This window comes from Musca domestica, unplaced genomic scaffold (genome assembly GCF_030504385.1).
Source record: "Musca domestica strain aabys unplaced genomic scaffold, Musca_domestica.polishedcontigs.V.1.1 12, whole genome shotgun sequence".
NCBI classification, from domain to species: Eukaryota; Metazoa; Arthropoda; class Insecta; order Diptera; family Muscidae; genus Musca; species Musca domestica.
The window spans coordinates 14,594,104-14,612,378 of NW_026712155.1; the positions used below are offsets into that span (position 1 = coordinate 14,594,104).

An 18,275-nucleotide genomic window follows, 5' to 3' on the forward strand; every position below is an offset into this window, starting at 1 on the left:
TAGCAACCTACATTACAGGGATGACACAATCGAAAAATTCAATGGACAATGCTTGTGTTTATCCAAACAAGGTTAGTATTTTCATTGTTTTTATCTAAAAACGGAAATAAAATATTAATTGTTTTATTTCCAGATGTTAAAAGAAGAAAGATGTGAAGTGCCTTGCTACACAGAGACAATGAGATTTTATTGAATATAGGGACAAAACAAAGAAAGATAGGCAAAAAAAAAAAAACAAATGTGTATTAAGAGTGTTTATTACTGTACTCTGCCTTCTTTACACAGGATCAACCAGGTTTTTCTTCTGGTTTCTTCTTTGCACAGGATCAAATAGGTGTTTGTTCGGATTTCCATGTTTGATGACAACACGTGTATCTTCCATTTGCTAAAAAAAACCTTTCCGTGGCCTGTGTCCAATTAGTGCCCCAATCTCATATTTTGGGATTTTTGGAGCTTGTTAAGCCAATTAATGGAAAGTATGGAGCGAATCAGTGTTTAGTGAGGACTTCAGTTTTAATCCTCAACAATAAACATGGATAATTTTGAAAAGAAAGGATTGCATTGCATTGAAAGCAAAAAACTTAGGTGATGTTTAAACGTCAGGACTTTGTTTTCAATTAAATGATGTAAATGATCCCATGAGCATACACATTAAGAACTGCCATTAATATGGTGTAGGGTATTGATATTTTTCAAACATTTCTAACTAAGAAAAGCCAAATAGTAAGACAAATTTTGCCCACACATACACGCACAAAAAATGTGTGGGCCTTCACAATTGTAGGTATATAAAATTGTAGGTTAGATTCTAGAGTTAGATACCTTGAATGAATGTAGATTAAATCAAGTGAAAACATTATAACTGAAAACACCAAAAATATAAGAGTCTGTTGTCGTTGTTTTTTTGGTGTTCAGTGTGTTGTTGTAGGGGGAATGAATTTGTAGAAGTTTTGGATAGGCAGAGATACAACACACAATGTTTTATAGAATTATTAAAAAAAATTGGGATGGAAGGAAGAAGAAGAATAACAATAAAAAAAAGTAAAATGTTTTACGAAGGGGGAAACACGTTAAAGGGGGATAAAAAATTAAAAAAAAAAACTGAAACTGAACTGAAAAACAATTAAGAGACAAAGACAAAAATATGTTGGAAACATAACCTTCAATTTACAAAAATATTTAAAAATATTGTATTTTTGAAACATTTCCAAACAGTAATTTTTTTTGATACAAGACTAACAAACAAATAACATAATTATGAATATAACATGTTCTAAATTTCCCATAAATTTTGATTTTTTATTCCATTATATATATTTTATTTTTTGTTTTACAAAAAGAGCCAGAGAAAAACAACAAAAGGAATAAAGAGAGAGAAAAACAACAAATGATATTCGACACTCAATAACGACTTACCTGTACAGAACCATGCCTATCGGCAGGCGTAAGATTGCCCAGTGTAGCACCTGGTTTGGGTACATCTGGCCACGCGGCAACACCTCCTTTGGCATTTGTCTATGAGAGCGAGCGCACGCAAACGAAATTCATTGCGGGGTGGTATTGGTTGGTTGGTGTTTTTGAATTTTGGATGAAGGATGGATCAAGTTGGGAAAATGTCATCCACATATTGTAAAGGTTTTTGTTTTGAATTTGAAGATTTTGGTGTTTTTGTTTTTTTTTTTTTGGCGACAAAAAAATCGTTCATTTGAAAATGTACGCACCCATATTTTCATTGATGAAATCATTTATGTTGTTGCATTTTTTTGGTTTTTGAAATTTCATTAGAAAGGAGGTGTTGTAGTTTTATTTGAATTTTGTGTGTTTTTTTTTGAAAAATTATGAAAAAATAAAAAATAAATAAAATTTCTTTATGAGTTTCAATAATATTCCACATGACAGAAGGAAGGAAAAATATGCTAAATATTATTATTATTTGTATTCAGAGCATCTAATGAAAAACGGAATATTACAATGTATTGCTGATGCTGTTGTTTGTTTTGTCTCATCAAAATGTTTAAAAAGAAAAACCGTACAAAACCTTGATACCAAAAAAAATATAGGGAACTAAATACAAACAAATAAAACCGAAAAGCCAAACACAATTTCAAATACAATTTAAAAATCAATGGAATGGAGTGTGACAAAAAGCCTCAAAGGATTACAGCTAGCTATCGTTTACTTAAGAGTTAGATTCTTAGCAATACAACATAGGGAGGGAGATAGAGAGAGCCAGCAACGTTGAATGCTTTTAGAATGTATAAATCCTTTTTACTTCAAATCCTTTCAAATCACATTAGTAAAAGCGTTTACATAGATATAATACAATAATTTAGAATTATTTTATTTATAAAGATTATAATTTTTTATCCACCACCAAAGTCCAAGAATCTTCAAAGTATTTGTTAAGTATTAAAAAAAGGTTATGGAAAAAATTACCACGAGAAAACCTAAATTGAACTCATGTCGGCTGGAAATGCCAAAAATGGGACTTCCACAAGAATCAATTTCCAAAATGTCAATTTACAGCCACCATTCGTTTGGGGAATATGAAACGGGTGATAAATTCCATATTCACAGCAGATTTCTGGTTGGTAAAAATATTGTCAGGGTGAGATGAAAAAACTACAACCAACTTCAGACTGCTGTCATTTCTAAGCCCCTCGTCCGTCAGCTGTTAAAATTATTCCAGTGACAGCTCATTATATTGTTTACAAGCGTACAAAAGCATTTTGGTGAGAGAAAAACCACAAGTGGCTATGGTTAGAACACTCTAGCATTTTAATGTAAATAAATCTTTTGTGTTTCGTACCATCGCTCGATACCGTAATACTGGTAGCGTAGCCTGACCTCAAGGACGGAAGAAAACAGCAACATCAGGAGAAATGGTTCAAAAAGAAAAGAAGCGACTTGACCGCAACCCGCGTCGCAGTGGCCGAAAAATGGCTCGTGTGCTGAACATATTGCAATATTCCATTCGACAAATGTTGAAGAGCTCGGGGTAAAGCCAGAACTTACACCGCAACAGAAAGAAAATAGACTCAAAAGAGCTAAAGAGTTGCTTCGCTTGGCCGAAAGTGATGAAATCCCGAATTTGATTTCCTCCGATGAGAAAACATTCGTTGTCCAGCAGTTGGTAAACAAATAAAATGATCGTATTTACTTGCCAAAGAGGTCAGCTGATGCTGAATGTGTCCCTTCGGTTGGCCAGCAGCCATAAAAGCCGATGGTCGCTCTCCGCTTGCATTAATCGAGCGTGGCATCAGAATAAATGCCGAATATTATCGCAAAAATATTATGGAGGGTGTATTAAAGCCTTGGAAGGCCATTTTTGCTTTCATCCAATAAAATGAAAAAAAAATGACTTTGTTTCAGTTTTTTTATCTCACCCTGTATTATGCGAGTTATAATTATTCAACATTTTGACCATTAATGGGGGAGGTACCAGATGTATTGGGCCAATATATTCCATCTTCACACCAGATCTTGTGTTGATAGAAATATTTCGACGTGTGATGTCTGAAGAGAATTGGATCTTTATTTCGCAATTTATGAGCGTTTTGGTTATTCAAAATTTTGGCCCCTTTTTGAGGGAGCATTGCGCAGAAGCATTTGTCCATTCTATCCTTGGCTCATACCCGATCTTGTGTTGTTAAAAATATTGGGATGAACGAAATTTGAAGGCAATGGGGATTTTATTTCCCATTTTATAATAGATGGTTGTTCAAAATTATAACCCCTTTGTAGGGGAGGTATCAGAAATAGTGGTCATATTCCATATATCCATTTTCACATCTGACATAGCACTGATGCAAATATTAGTTTTGTAAAGTTTAAACAAGAATCGGATATTCCATTCTCTTTCTGTGAGGTAAATTATTTTCTTTGAAAATGTTGACCTTTTGGGGGAGGTAGAAGAAGGAATAAAACGATGTTTAATAATATTTTTAAGATATATCAAGTTTGGACGGAATTAAATACTCCCTCTCGATTTTGTAAAACATTTATTTAAACGAGACACCTTTGGTTGGTCTTCGAAGATTCTTACTTTTAAGATAAAATGTCTATTGGGTCCAACACCATTTCAATAGTTAGTCACATACAAATTATTAAATAATTGACTCTTTCAAAATATTACTATAGTCTTAAAATAGAATTTCATTATTATACAAAGCATTATCATATTTATAAGCACAAAAAGCATTATATAAACAAAAGTACATATAAAGGTTGAGCGCACTTAGGGGCCGCAGGAGGAAATGGAAAGAATGGGGAAAAAAGGACATGGACGGACATGTAGCTGGTTATTTTAAGCAAAATATAAATGGATACAAGTATTCTAGCCTATTTCAAATAACTAGCTAACTTACAGCTCCCCTACAATATAGCCACAAATAGAGCTAGCTAGTTGGGACTGATAATCTCAAAAAAAAATACTATTCGACGATTGTCTACCAACAACACAAACACCATAATTGTTCTATTAGGCAATTGTATATTAAGTTATTGCTGTTGTTGTCTTTTTTTTCTTGAATCTAACCTCCAAAATTATATATTCTTCTTCATCGTCATCATCATAATCAAAATAAGAACCCTCCTTTTGAATATGAATGTGAAAAATAAATAAAATCCACACAAAAAAAAAAGTAAGAGGAAGAAGAACAAATTATTACATATTTAGTAGAAAAGAAACAAATAGAATAACAACAAAGTAACCAAAATACAAAGTAGTAGAAGTTATATAAAAAAAAATATTTGTATGTATATAAATATAGATATATAACCCAAAAAAATAGTAAAGTAAAGTTTGTTGTTGTGAAGAAAAAATATAAATACAATAATTGGTTTGGTTTTAAATCAAGTACATTATTACAATAAATAAATGTTGTTTATATATATATGGTTTACTAAATTATGAATTTATGGTATGTATATATAGGATATATGTTTGATTTAAAGTAGCAGTTTTTATACATTACCTTGCCCGTTATATTATGACGATCTTTATTTGGTGAAATGATAACTTCATGACCCGTCTGTAATGAACCAACCGGCGTTGACTGCAGATGTTCCATTTAGTAGCAAGTGGTGTTTTTTGTTGCGTTTTAAAAAAGTGTTATATGGCCACACACAGATAGGCAACATTCATTTGGGATTGACATCACACATCGTACACGTATAACACATATGGTTGTTGATAGCGGTTGTAAAGATGAAACACACAAGAAAAGAAAAACAACAAATTATCAATTGAATAAAGAAGTTGTAATGTAGTCTTAAAAATTTCCCATAGAATTATGAGTATATTGGAGCACAAAATAAGAAAATTCAAGATTTTTTAGAAGGATACAAAATACACTAGCATAAGAAGATGGAATGTATTCTATAAAAGGAAGGAATATTATCTTTACATACTGACAAGTATGACCAGAAAAGGAATGTATTCTGTATAAGGATGGGATATTATCCTTGCATACTGACAAGTATTAACAGAAAAGGTGTTCTAGACACCCAGCAAAAGTCGTGTATATTAGACCTATATAAAATCTATAATTTCATTAAAACATAATCTTAATAATAGCTGCTAGAGATGCTATAACTTATAATGTCAGATTCCTTTTCTGTAGTGACTTATAGGCAAATTTAATGCAGATGCTTTGTCGATATATAATGTAAATTTCGATTTCATGTCTTTGGTGACTTATAGTGAAATTTTAGGTAGAATATTTTGTCTTTGACGTCTTGTACGTAAAATGATGTTTTATGCAGATATTTTGCATAAACTCAGAGACTTCGTTTTTATAACACCTAAAATCAAGCGTCAATTTGTAAATAAAATATGGAAATTTCTTATTCCATTTTCATAAAAAATATTATGCCTAGATATATACTTTACTCTGAGACATATAGCGGAATTTTGTGTAGAATATTTCTTCTTTTTACACTGTTCGTCTGTAACTAAGTTTGACATTACTTTTACGCATCAAATTAAAAAAAGCTTTTTCTCGTTAAAAAAATTAAAATTTTTTTGTTTTTCTTTCGAAAAATTTGAGATGGAGTGCGACTTGAAATCTAAAAACAGTAAGGGGCCGACTATATGATACCCTACACCACTATGCATATTTAGTAGAGCTCCCGTAACAAAAGAATTTATTTGAAGTAGATCATACCTATCAACATTTGGCTTTAGAGCAGTTATAGTTCGGTTACAGAGGGAACTAATATATGGGAGGCATATCCAATTCTGAATCGATTTTCACTAAATTTGACGGAGACATTTTAATCTTTTATACCAAATAACATTGCTATACAGAGAATGATATCACTTCGAGAAGGATTATATTCAAAAAAAATCTATATATCGAAGCCGAGTTCCACAAAATGGAAACATACGTCCCTAAATTCACTCCATTCGGGCTGATTGATATTCGCCATTATTTGCACAATAAACCTGAAATCGGAGTAAGGATATATATGGGAGCTATATCCAAATCTGAACCGATCTCGATAAAATTTGCCAAAAGTATTTCTTAAATACCAAATCGGATGAAACATATATATGGAAGCTATATCTGAACCGATTTTGATGCACTTGCTTCTAGACTGAATTCGGTTGGAAGTGGCAAAATGCAGGTCATTTGGACTTATATTGGCGATTTGCTGCACACCTAACCCGTAATCGGTTGAAGATATATATATGGGAGCTATATCCAAATCTGAACCGATCTTAATAAAATTTGGCAGAAGTATTTCTGGGCTGTATCTGATATTTGATACCAAATATAATTGTTGTCGAATGCATATAACGAATGTAAGGGATTTAAACACCAAATCGGATGAAACAAATATGAGGGAGCTAAAACTATATCTGAACCGATTTTCACCAAATTTGATTTACTTGCTTCTAGAATGAATTCGGTTGGTTGTGCCAAAACTCAGGTCATTTGGACTTATATTGGCCATTTGGTGCACAATTAACACGAAATCGGTATGGGTGCTATATCTAAATCTAATCCGATTATCACCAATTTCAGTAGGTTTCGTCCTTGGGCCAATTGGATAATAAATGCGAGCTGCATTTTGTTCACAAGAATACATGGACAGACAGACGGACGGATATACAGACGGACTGACATGCATAAATCGACTCAGAAAGTGATCCTATGAATATCCTCGAAAGTATGTGGTGTATGGTATAATGAAATGATGAACAATTTTGCAAAATATTTTGATCTGATACGTTCAAATCTAAATGGAGTTTTGAAAAGTTTGAAGGAAATAACTTAAAATACAGCTTTACTAACTCGACTTGCCAGAGAAACCTTTATGCTAAAACTGAATGGATTCTAACTAATAATAATCGGAATATTTTGAAAAATGTAAGAATGGTCGGAACTTCACCTTTCCCAATTTGCTTACCTCCCAATGTTAACTTTCCATAAAAAAACAAGTAAAGTATTCTCCGAAAAGAATACAAGTTTATATATTAGCAGCGAATCTAAACTCTAAATACATAATGTCTTCTAAATAGAAGGCTAGAATTTCATCCCTTAGAAGACGTATAGAAAATTAGTAGTTCTTCTTTTGCAAGACAAAAAAAAAAAACTTCCGAATAGAAGATCAGATGATCATCTGCTCTAAATGACTAGAAGGTGTTCTATTAAATTCTGAAATTAAAAAGTCGTTTGTATTTATAGGGATATTCCTAGTAGAACCCGTGGGGGAAGTTATGTTCCTATGTGGTGTTATACATGTCTTTGTATCTTCATAATTTCATTTTCTTATTTTGTGAACCAATAAAAAATTACAGCTATAAAATATGGAAATTACATTTCATTTAGCACTCTTCATCACTAGCATACTTTGCAGAGAAGGCAGTTTTGAGCTTTTTTACTATGTGTAGAGCTATGACATTTTGTATCTTACATACATACAACAACAAAAAGTTAACAAATTTTAAGAAAAAAAAAAAAAAGAAAACAAAAGAAAAGAAAGGAAAATAACAACATAAAAATACCTTATCCGATTTGTTTTTGGCTAAATGAGAAGGTGGTGCATTTTTAATTGCTTTCATTTGTTCAAGTTGATCCTTGCTCTGTGTGAGATGATAGATGGGCAAGACATAAACAAGAATTTTGTAAAAAATATATATATAAGACAAAATTGAACATAAAATATAAAATAATTGAATTTTTTGTAGAAATTAAAAAAGAATTTTGTAAAACTTGAGTTGTAAATCCAATTCGTTTGCCGCATTTGCTTTTAAATGTATGCATTTTTTCCTGTTTATTGAAGGGTTTGAATGAAAAAAAAAATGTGAATAAAAATATACAGAAAGAAAGGGGGAAATAAAGGCGAGAGGAAAACAAATTCGAATCTTTGGAGAGTTCTTTTCAACTTCAGGAATTGTGGAAATTCTCCTTCTCCTCACATTTTGGGGGTTGGTTTTCAAACAAATAATATGGATATCTTGACAAATATGTAATGAAATATTTTAAATTATTAGTTTAAATAATAAAACAAATAAAAAACTAAAAAAAATACTTCACACCTTCTGAGAAATTGGGTAAAGGGGTTCAAGTAAATAAGGGAGCGGAGTTAGTTTCACATTCAATATCTTGAGATTCTTCACAAAATGCATACATTGTTCATTCAAGCATTCTCAACTTTAAATTTTCACATTCACACCGGCTGTTATTCATATTTCTTTTTTGTTTTGGAAAATTTGTCTGCCATACAAAAAATATGCCATGTCATCATTCTCTTCAAAATTCATTTTCATAGGTCATTCGTTACTCATTCCAAAATCCATTGACAAATTTAATAAATTAACCAATCAATCAATCATTCATCAGGTTAGGACTGTTTGACGTTTACTGACCATTGTCTTCCCTGTCCAGTCAAATTCACCATCATCCACATAGCCTTTACGATCGAATAAGTCTTGGAACAGTCTTCGCAGAAAATCATAATCGGGGGTCTCAAAAAAATCTAGCCGCCTCACATAGCGTAAATATGTGGCAAATTCTTCGGGATGGCCATCACAAAGTACCTGAGGGTAAAGGCATAAAAATATTTATTAATAAAATAATTAAAATAAAAAATTAAAAAATATGTGATGCTCTTACCTCAATGGGTGTTGCTCGTTTGGTATCGCCAATTTTTTGATATCTTTCCTTAAGTGTATCGGCCTTAAGACCTTGCCATGGCAGTGAACCTCTTAAGAAATACATGAACATATGACCTAATGCCTCTAAATCATCACGTCTCGATTGCTCTCTGCCCATGTGTGTGTTTATAGACATATATCTAGCAGTACCCGTCAGGGATTTGTGTTCCCGATATGGTATGTGTCTATTTGTATCTAAATCAATATATTCTTTGGCCAAACCGAAATCTGTGAAAAATTAATAGAAATACAAAATAAATTATTAATGAGAAGAGAAAGTGGAGAAAAAAGGAAAAAACAGTTCGTATTTGTTCCGGATATTCGGTATTTTGATGATTATAGCGATATTATATGTCGGAGTTGTTTCAAATTTGGTATTTGAAGTTCGTAATGGATACTACAGCCTAAGACAGAAAATTGTCAGTGCAAATCCACGTCTTTGTATAGCCTCCATATTATAGTACCTCCCTATATACGATATTTTGATGATTTTAGCTACATTATTCTCCGGAATTGTTTCATATTTGGTATTTGAAGTTCGTAATGGATACTACAGCCTATGACAGAAAATTGTGCAAATCCACGTCTTCGTATAGTCCCCATATAACGGCACCTCCCGATATTCGTTTTTTTTTTTTTGATGATGTTAGCGACATTATTCACCGGAATTGTTTCGAATTTGGCATTTGAAGTTCGTAATGGATACTACAGCCTAAGACAGAAAATTATCTGTGCAGGTCCACGTCTTCGTATAGCCCCCATATAATGGTACCTCCCGATAGTCGGTATTTTGATGATTTTAGCGACTTTATTAACCGGAAATGTTTTAAAATTGATATTTGAAGTTCGTAATGAATACTACAGCCTATGACAGAAAATTGTCCGTGCAGGTCCACGCCTTCGTATAGCCTCCATATAATAGTACCTCCCTATATTCGATATTTTGATGATTTTGGCTACATTATTCACCGGAATTGTTTCAAATTTGGTATTTGAAGTTCGTAATGGATACTACAGCCTAAGACAGAAAATTGTCTGTGCAGGTCCACGTCTTCGTATAGCCCCCATACAACAGTACCTCCTGATATGCGGTATTTTGATGATTTTAGCTACATTATTCACCGATTTATTTATTTCTATTTATTTATTTATTTATTTATTTTTTTTTTTGAAAATTGCCAAATTCGTTCCAAATGGTGGAGGATATTCAAAGTTCGGCCCGGCTGAACTTACAGCTTTTTTACTTGTCATTTTTATAATTATTAATTATAATATAACAAACTTACCAATTATGTGGATAATTTTTTCTCGTCTCGTTGATGTTCTGCCAATAAGAAAATTTTCTGGCTTAACATCTCTATAAATTAGGTGCCGACTATGAACATATTCGATCCGGTGGAGCTAAATGTTATTACCATATAAAAAGTAATATAATAAGAAGGGAAGCAAAAGAACGAATATTAGTTAAAATATATTAATATTTTTTTTGAGATTTTCATGTTTGTTAGTAGTGTGTTGGGTGAATTGATAACATACAGAAATGATCGATGTTTAAAATATTGATTTTGTTTATTTAAGAAAATGTTGTAAAATTAATATCACAATTACAATTTGATGGACATTCGCAACCATTTAATACAATTTTCATTTAATTTTTTTCATAAAATATCTCAAGAGGTTACGAAAACATCTTACTTTGTGAAATATCTTGCAAATGACATATGTTGGTATAAAAACGATAATTTTTCTGCCAGGTTATAATTAATCGTGTACCATGGTAGAATAATATAGGTAGTCGCATCAACAGAGATGCTGGGACAACATTATTGACATTTGTAAAATTTTTTGAAAATGCATATCATTTGAGTCGTATAAGAAAACATATAAAAAACATATTTTCGTCAAATATTTTAAAATTTTTGACATATCAATGCTCGCAATCATTGATGCAACTACCTTTATTCTTCTACCATGCCGTATAGAAAAGATCACAATGACATTGACGCTGAGTTGCCACATGGCGCATTAATGTTCAACTGTCATACGACTATAAAATGTATAATTATCTTTAAGAGTGTGGTATTTAGTTATAATATACTCATAACAAATGTTTTCATGCATCATTATTGGTGTAAAACCGTAAAATTGATGCCGTGCAGCCACATGTCAAATCATTGACATGACAGACAAGTGGTTGCAAAATGACACATCCTTGCTATGTAAAATAGCCATATTTGGTGTAGAAACGGTCATTTGAATACTATTTGCTGTACTACTGACCGCATATGTCACAAATTGGCTAATTTAAAATTTCGTTTGTATCAACTTTTCTAATATTGAAGCTGTAAGGGCAACATTTAAATCTAAGCTTAATGCAGAATTAGACCTTTGAACCGCTGTTTGGCAGTGACATCAAACCTTTTGAAATTATAAGCAACTGCTGTTATCGAGAATTGTCGATAACTCTGCTTGATTGGCACAACCAAACGCTGATTCCTTTCCTCAGCCTCAGCATACTAGGGTAGCGTTTTATCTATGATCTTTCTCGCAACACATCTCAAGCATGTTTCGTAAATTAATTCACTTTCAAATGCATCTTCAGTTTGGTCTACAATTTAACCCTGAATTTTAGTACAAACGAACATCACATTTTTTTTTTTTTATCAAAATGCATGCCCTTTTAAGAAAGCTCATCGCTCGCGCTTCTTGTGTTCAGGAATGAAGCTCATTTTTGCTCAATGGGTACGTAAATAAACCAAATATTCGATTTTGGAGTGAAGATCTGCCAAAAACATTGCAAAAGCTATAACCGCATCCAGAAAATGTGACAATTTGAATAGATTTATGAGCTAGTATTTCTTCAAAGATGCTGCTAATCATAACGTAACTGTTAATGGAGAGTGCCACCGTGAGATAATATCCAACTTTTTTGGCCCAAAATGGTTATGTGGACCAAACTATCAATTCAAAAAAAAAATCTCATGCATTTCAAGTTTATTTTATTTTATTATTTTTTTTTTTTGGAAAAACTTTCCTATTGCGCCAAAAAAAAAACAAAACACACACACAAGTGTGTAGTCTTGTTATTATTTGGCCAGTCTAACGCATATTTGAACGAGTTTTATGTGTGTGTGTGTTTTTTGGACAATACGACGTGTGGTGAAACAGTGTAATATATTTAACTACAAATTTGTTGTATGGCTGGGCCACTTTAAAAATTTTTTATTGGCGTTACTCTCAAGTGAGAGACATTTAACGGGACTTTTAATACAGCTACATATTTTAAAGTGCGTGAATAACGGTTATAGTTTCTATGACGCCGGTGTAACAACGGCCATTGTCTAATAGCATGTTTCGAAAACTTTGTCACAAAAATACATGTATGCAAATATCAAACGTGTGGCCAAAAATTGTAATTATATTAAAAATTACAAATTTGATGTATGACTGGGTCACTTTATAAATGTGTTATTGTCGTCACTCTCAAGTGAGACACGTGTATACAACAGTAACGGGAGTTTTAATACAGCTACATATTTTAAAGTGCGTGAATAACGGGTATAGTTTTCTATGACACCGATGTAACAACGGCCATTGTCTAATAGCATGTTTCGAAAACATTGTAAACAATATCACAAAAATACATGTATGCAGTTATACTCTCTCTCTCCCAAATATCTATGAAGGTTGTAGAGGGGGAGAGTTTATTACACAAGTTCAAGTGGCAGGTTTGGGATCAGTGAATTGTCAATGACACCCTTTTTACCATGTTTTTACAATTTTTACATCGTTGATTTGATAACATAGCCATTTGTTTTCAAATGTGTAATGAAATGAATAGAAATATTACTACGTCCTTAAATTATATAAACTATTTTTCGATTAAAACTAATCGAAGACGTTTTGATTGTTAACAAATTTATTATTTCATAAAAATAATATTTTTTTGAAAATATTTTCCTTCAAACATCAAATCCATTTCTGTATGTTAATCAGATATGTTGGGTATGGATATGTATCACAGTTATATGTCTCAAACATGCATGATCATGTTTTGTTTCGTAGCTTAATAGCTCAATAGCATAAATTGTATAGAAAATAATTTTGTTTTTAAAGAAAAAAAGAAATAAAAAAAGTGTCTCAACTAGCGTAGTACTTCGTATGTTTTTTAAATACTCAAACATATTTGGATATTTGATCATGATTTTCAAATAGATTTTCAATTAATTGATGATGATTTCGTTCATTTTTTTAATTAAATGTAAATTATTATTTACTTTTTGTTGGTTGGCACTAAAAAGCAAAATATTATAAAATTAAAAAAAAAATTAAAAATAATTCAAAATAAAATTAAAAAAGAGTATTCTATATGTGTTGCTGGTTTGTGATAGATAGGAAAAAAAAGACATGCTTACAACAATTATGTTTAATAAAAAACCAAAATAACTCATAATCTTTGTGGTGTTAAAAAAAAAACGTTTTGTGTTCTAAAACATTCTAATAATGGTTTATTCTATTTTGTTTTCTAAAATAAAACTAGTGATGATATAAACAAAAAAGTAATAAAAAAAACCTTAACCATTTGTTTAATGTATTGTTTGATTAATATTCTTCAAAGGTTAATAAAACAAAATGATATAATGTATGGTGGTTTCTTGGGATTATTTTCAAACAATGATGACAATTTTATTAGATGAGTAGAAAAACAAATGTATTCAAAAAAAAAAAACAAGAATAAAAAATATAATATAGGCCAAAATAAGTAAAAATAGGATGGTGATCCTCCACAAACAGATACTTCTGGTAACACATGGTCTGAAAATTTGTCCAAGGGTAAGGGGAAGGAAGATAAAGTTCCAGAATAAAATCAATGTTGGTCAGACAACCTTAAAAACAGCATTTATTATTTATTTAAATTATTAAAGCATTAAAAGGACCTACGATTTTCGTTTCCTGTTGATGGGTCAAAAATAATTTTAAATTTGACCTGATTTATCCATTATTTAAGGAAGACAAGAAAATTTGTTAAGTGGCCAGACAGCCTTAATATTTACTCTCACATACACAATAAACTGTTATGAGATGGAGAAATATTAATATCAGTCATGGAAAAGAGATTAAGAGAGTCCGTTATGAGTAACAGCAGCAAGGGTTGGGAATTTAAAATTAACAATATTGATATTTTATGACGAGATTTTGTCCCTGATCCTAAAAATGAATAAAAATTAATAACTGCAGTCTATTCCTGAGCAAAGGTGTTAAATTATATGAACAATTATAGAAATCATTTAAAACGGCGTTTGTCGACCTAGCGAACCCTGGACTTTTCTTGCTTACAAACCATGTGTTATTTGCAGTAGTTCGTTTGGAGGGGGGTGATTTGTTAGGCTGTGTTTTTTTTTTTATTTTCTATAATTTTCATTAATTTCTGTGTGTTTGTTGTTGTTTTTATTTTTCGATTAAATTAATGAAAAAAATATTTCTTATTTTTTTTGTTTTTTTTTTGGTACTTACTAATTGTATAGCTATCAGTAGTACTGTCTTCAAAGTGAAACGTCTGCCGCAAATATCAAATAAATCTTCAAGTGATGGACCGAGCAATTCCATAACAAGAGCATTGTACTTGCCGCATGGTCCGAAGTAATATACTTCGGGTACACCTTCTGCTACAATAATAATAACAAACAAAAACAATAACAACAACAATGGATTTGGATTTGTGTCAAATTTGTTTACTTTTCTTTTAGTTTTTTTTTTATAAAAATGAAAATTAAGGGAAGTCATACTTAAAAAAAACAAATACTTTTTTCAAAAATTTAGCGGCATTCGAAAATAGGGGATTTTTGCATAAGGCTTAGAAGGAAACATGGTTTTTTGTTGTAAATTGTTGTTGCTGTTGTTGTCATCTAGATTTTGTGTTAAATAAAGAGCAGAGATCATCTCATTTACATAATTCTCTAGCAAATGGATTTAGGGATTTTTGCCAAGCCAATACAAATATTGATCATAAAAAGCCACGTTAAAGCTTAGACATTTTGTTTTATTTACCACCTTCATATTATTTTAACTAGAAGTTTAAATTGTCATCATCATTGTTACAAAAAAAATAATAGAAACAAAAAAGGACATTCTCTATTTGCATATTTTCGAAATGGAAGTCAAATGCTTGCTTTTTTTACAATTACAAAAAAATGCATCGTTTTTTTTATTTTATTATAACTATTACATACTTAAATACTTACAGCAATGTACTGATTATTTTGTGTTAAGGCCCGCCCAATTGAGGAACAAGTCAAAATATTTCTTTAAATATTTACAATTCTCACATAACCTACTTTTCCTTTTCTAAGAGTATTCGAACATTATTTTCCATCGAGTTAAAATAAAGATGGCAACACTGAAACTCGATTTTTACCGTAATGCCACTTTTATCTGACGTTAAACGTTACGTTTTGTCAGTGGGTTTAGCAAGAGTCTAATGTAAACACACTGTTATTACTTATCCACTTTCTCACGTGTTTACAAAGATATGTGTAACACTGGTCCATTTTACTTCGGAACCTCTTTTTCCCCATTTTTTTAGACGTTGGTGCTCGAAAAATGATTGATTTGTTGACAATTTCTTTGTAAATCAAGTCTATGTATTTCGATTGCAAAAATAATCGGAGTGTTATCGAGTTTAATTATAATGTAATAACGGCCAATTGTTGTGTGTTGCCGTTTTCTTTGCAAAACACGATTAACAGTTAACAAAGGCGTTTGCCAAAGAACAATATCTTAAGTGGGGTACACATTATCGATCGAGATGGGTATTAATCCCCAATTTCTGTTTATTTTTGTCAAATGCTCAATATCCTAAGTAGAGTACACATTATCGATTGTGATGGATATTATTCCCCAATTTCTGTTAAATGGGGTACACATTATCGATTGTGATGGATGTTATTCCCCAATTTCTGTTTGTTTTTGTCAAATGCACAGTCTCTTAAGTGAGGTACACATTATCGACCATGATGGATATTATTCCACAATTTCTGCTTGTTTTTATCAAATGCACAATATCTTAAGTAGGGTACACATTATCAATCGTGATGGATATCAATTTCCAATTTCTGTTTGTTTTTGTCAAATGCACAATATCTTGAGTGGGGTACACATTATCGATTGTGATGGATATTATAACCCGATTTCTTTTATTTTTTTAAATGCACAATATCTTAAATGGGGTACACATTATCGATGATCTTATCGATTATCAAGACAAACCTGATCGAAAGTGTGTACACACCTTGCAACCTAAGAAATTCATTCCTACCTTTTTTTTGTAAGAAAATGTTGTAAACGTGAAGGGAGAACTACAAATATTTTATTTGAAATTTTATTTTGGCCAAATATGAGGTTAGTTTTGTTCTAAATAAGAGAATACCACAAACAAAGTGAATTTTTTGAACATATTATTCATGCAAAGGTAGGAAGGTGGGATAGTTGAGGGGGTTAAGAGAGGAAAACAAAATAAATACAAATTGAAAATATACGGAAGAAGAATTTAACCTAAATGTTGGGGCCAAAGGAAATCGGCGCCCAAAGTGGAATCTCCAAAATACCCAAATTACAAACATAACAAAAATGACACCCAAATTCGGGAATAACAAACGTTGTAAATTGGCGCCTAATATAGGATAAGTATTTATGATACATAAACAAAATCATTTAAATATCAAAAGTAACATAACATAGCGCCCAAAAGCTAGACTGTTTTCCTGCTCGGCAAACAAGATTTGTGTGATACAATTGACCCAATGTGGGTCCTCAGTAATACGTAAAATTAAACATTTCAAAGGGTACTACCAATTATTTCTGTATTTTTTAACAACCAAATCAAAGTTTTTAATTTATATAAGTGGCGCCCACAGTGGAACATCCAACACACGCAAATTTCAAACAACGTGGGATAAATTATTATTTAAACTATTTTACCTCAAAAAGTCTCTTCTGATCAGTAAATAAGATTGTTGTGATATAATTGGCGCCCAATGAGGGTCCTCAGTAATGCCTAAAATTAAACATTTTAACGCGCGTAACCCTTTATTTGAGTATTTTTTCAAATTCAAATAAGTGGCACCCAAAGTGGAACCTCAAAAAAAAAAAAAACAAATTACAAACATATCCAAAATGATGCCTACATTGGGATAAGAAACGGGCCAAATTTTAAACAACATTTTAAGTTGGCGCCCAAGCATAGTTTGAGTATTTGTGATCCACTTTTAAATCTAACATAAAAAACGCGTATCGTGGAATTAACCTATTTTACCTCAAAATGTGTGTGATATAAGTGGAGTGGCGCCCAATGTGGGACCACAGCTAAACACGTAAAATTAGACATTTCAACAGTCTTTTTTAACCTTTTTTCAAAAGTATTAAAGTAAAAAATTTTTTTTTTTGTAAAATTTGTTAATTTTGTATCTAAAATTAAAAAAAAAAATGCTAAACATTTAGCCAAGATTATTAAAAGAAGGAGAAGAAAAGAAAAACTTCTGTTTAAACCAATCAAACAACAAGTCTATTTAGTTTCGTTTTTAAAGAATACAAAAACAAAATCCTAAGTAAATTAGAAGAAAAATACTACAGAATTTCACTACAAATATAACAATTATATATTGGTATTATTATTATTTTTTTGTTTTGGTTTTTGAAAAATAACATGTGTTGTTAATAAATTTATCAGATATAAAAAAAAATCCAAGTAAGAATATATAATTTACATTTTATTTTGAATTATTTTTTTCTTTCTAGATTTTTAGGTATTTCCTTATAAACTGTAGTTGAGACACTGGTAAATAGGGTTTTGAAGAAGAAAAAAGTAAGGGTAAAAAGTAAATCCTACTTTTTTCTTCGAATGAAATCATAAAGGACGAGATTGTTTAGAAAATTAATTTTTGGGCTATTATTTTTTTTTTTTCAGTGTAATGTTGTGTAGTGTGTGTTAGGTTGGTATTGGAGATGGGGAAAGTATTTTCTTTTTTTTTCAAATTAAAGAAAGGATACCGGAAAGAGCCCCTTCTTATTTTTCAAAAACCAATTTTCCCATCTCCAATAAATAACAAAAAAA

At 31.2% G+C, this 18,275-nt stretch overlaps 1 protein-coding gene and 1 long non-coding RNA gene across 28 annotated transcripts in view; both read right to left on the reverse strand.

Annotated features, from left to right (window-relative positions):
* The window catches only part of LOC101899083 (casein kinase I), a 91,339-nt gene that overhangs the window by 4,247 nt on the left and 68,817 nt on the right, over nt 1-18,275 (reverse strand). For 8 of the 27 annotated variants that reach the window (XM_059118294.1, XM_059118293.1, XM_059118290.1 and 5 more), the window contains 7 exons: nt 10,453-10,567; nt 9,126-9,394; nt 8,879-9,049; nt 8,015-8,092; nt 4,977-5,057; nt 4,538-4,594; nt 1,417-1,515 (listed from right to left, as the gene is read on the reverse strand). In XM_059118294.1, coding sequence (XP_058974277.1) covers nt 1,417-1,515; nt 4,538-4,594; nt 4,977-5,057; nt 8,015-8,092; nt 8,879-9,049; nt 9,126-9,394; nt 10,453-10,567 — 870 coding nt within the window. Of the gene's footprint in view, nt 1-1,416; nt 1,516-4,537; nt 4,595-4,976; nt 5,058-8,014; nt 8,093-8,878; nt 9,050-9,125; nt 9,395-10,452; nt 10,568-14,680; nt 14,833-18,275 lie in introns of all 27 variants that reach the window. The other 19 variants (XM_059118298.1, XM_059118289.1, XM_059118297.1 and 16 more) reach the window with 14 other exon arrangements.
* On the reverse strand, nt 8,253-8,872 carry LOC109613751 (uncharacterized). The gene is made up of 2 exons (XR_002195168.2): nt 8,549-8,872; nt 8,253-8,466 (listed from the first exon to the last, which is right to left on the reverse strand). It is a non-coding gene; the product is annotated as an uncharacterized LOC109613751 (long non-coding RNA).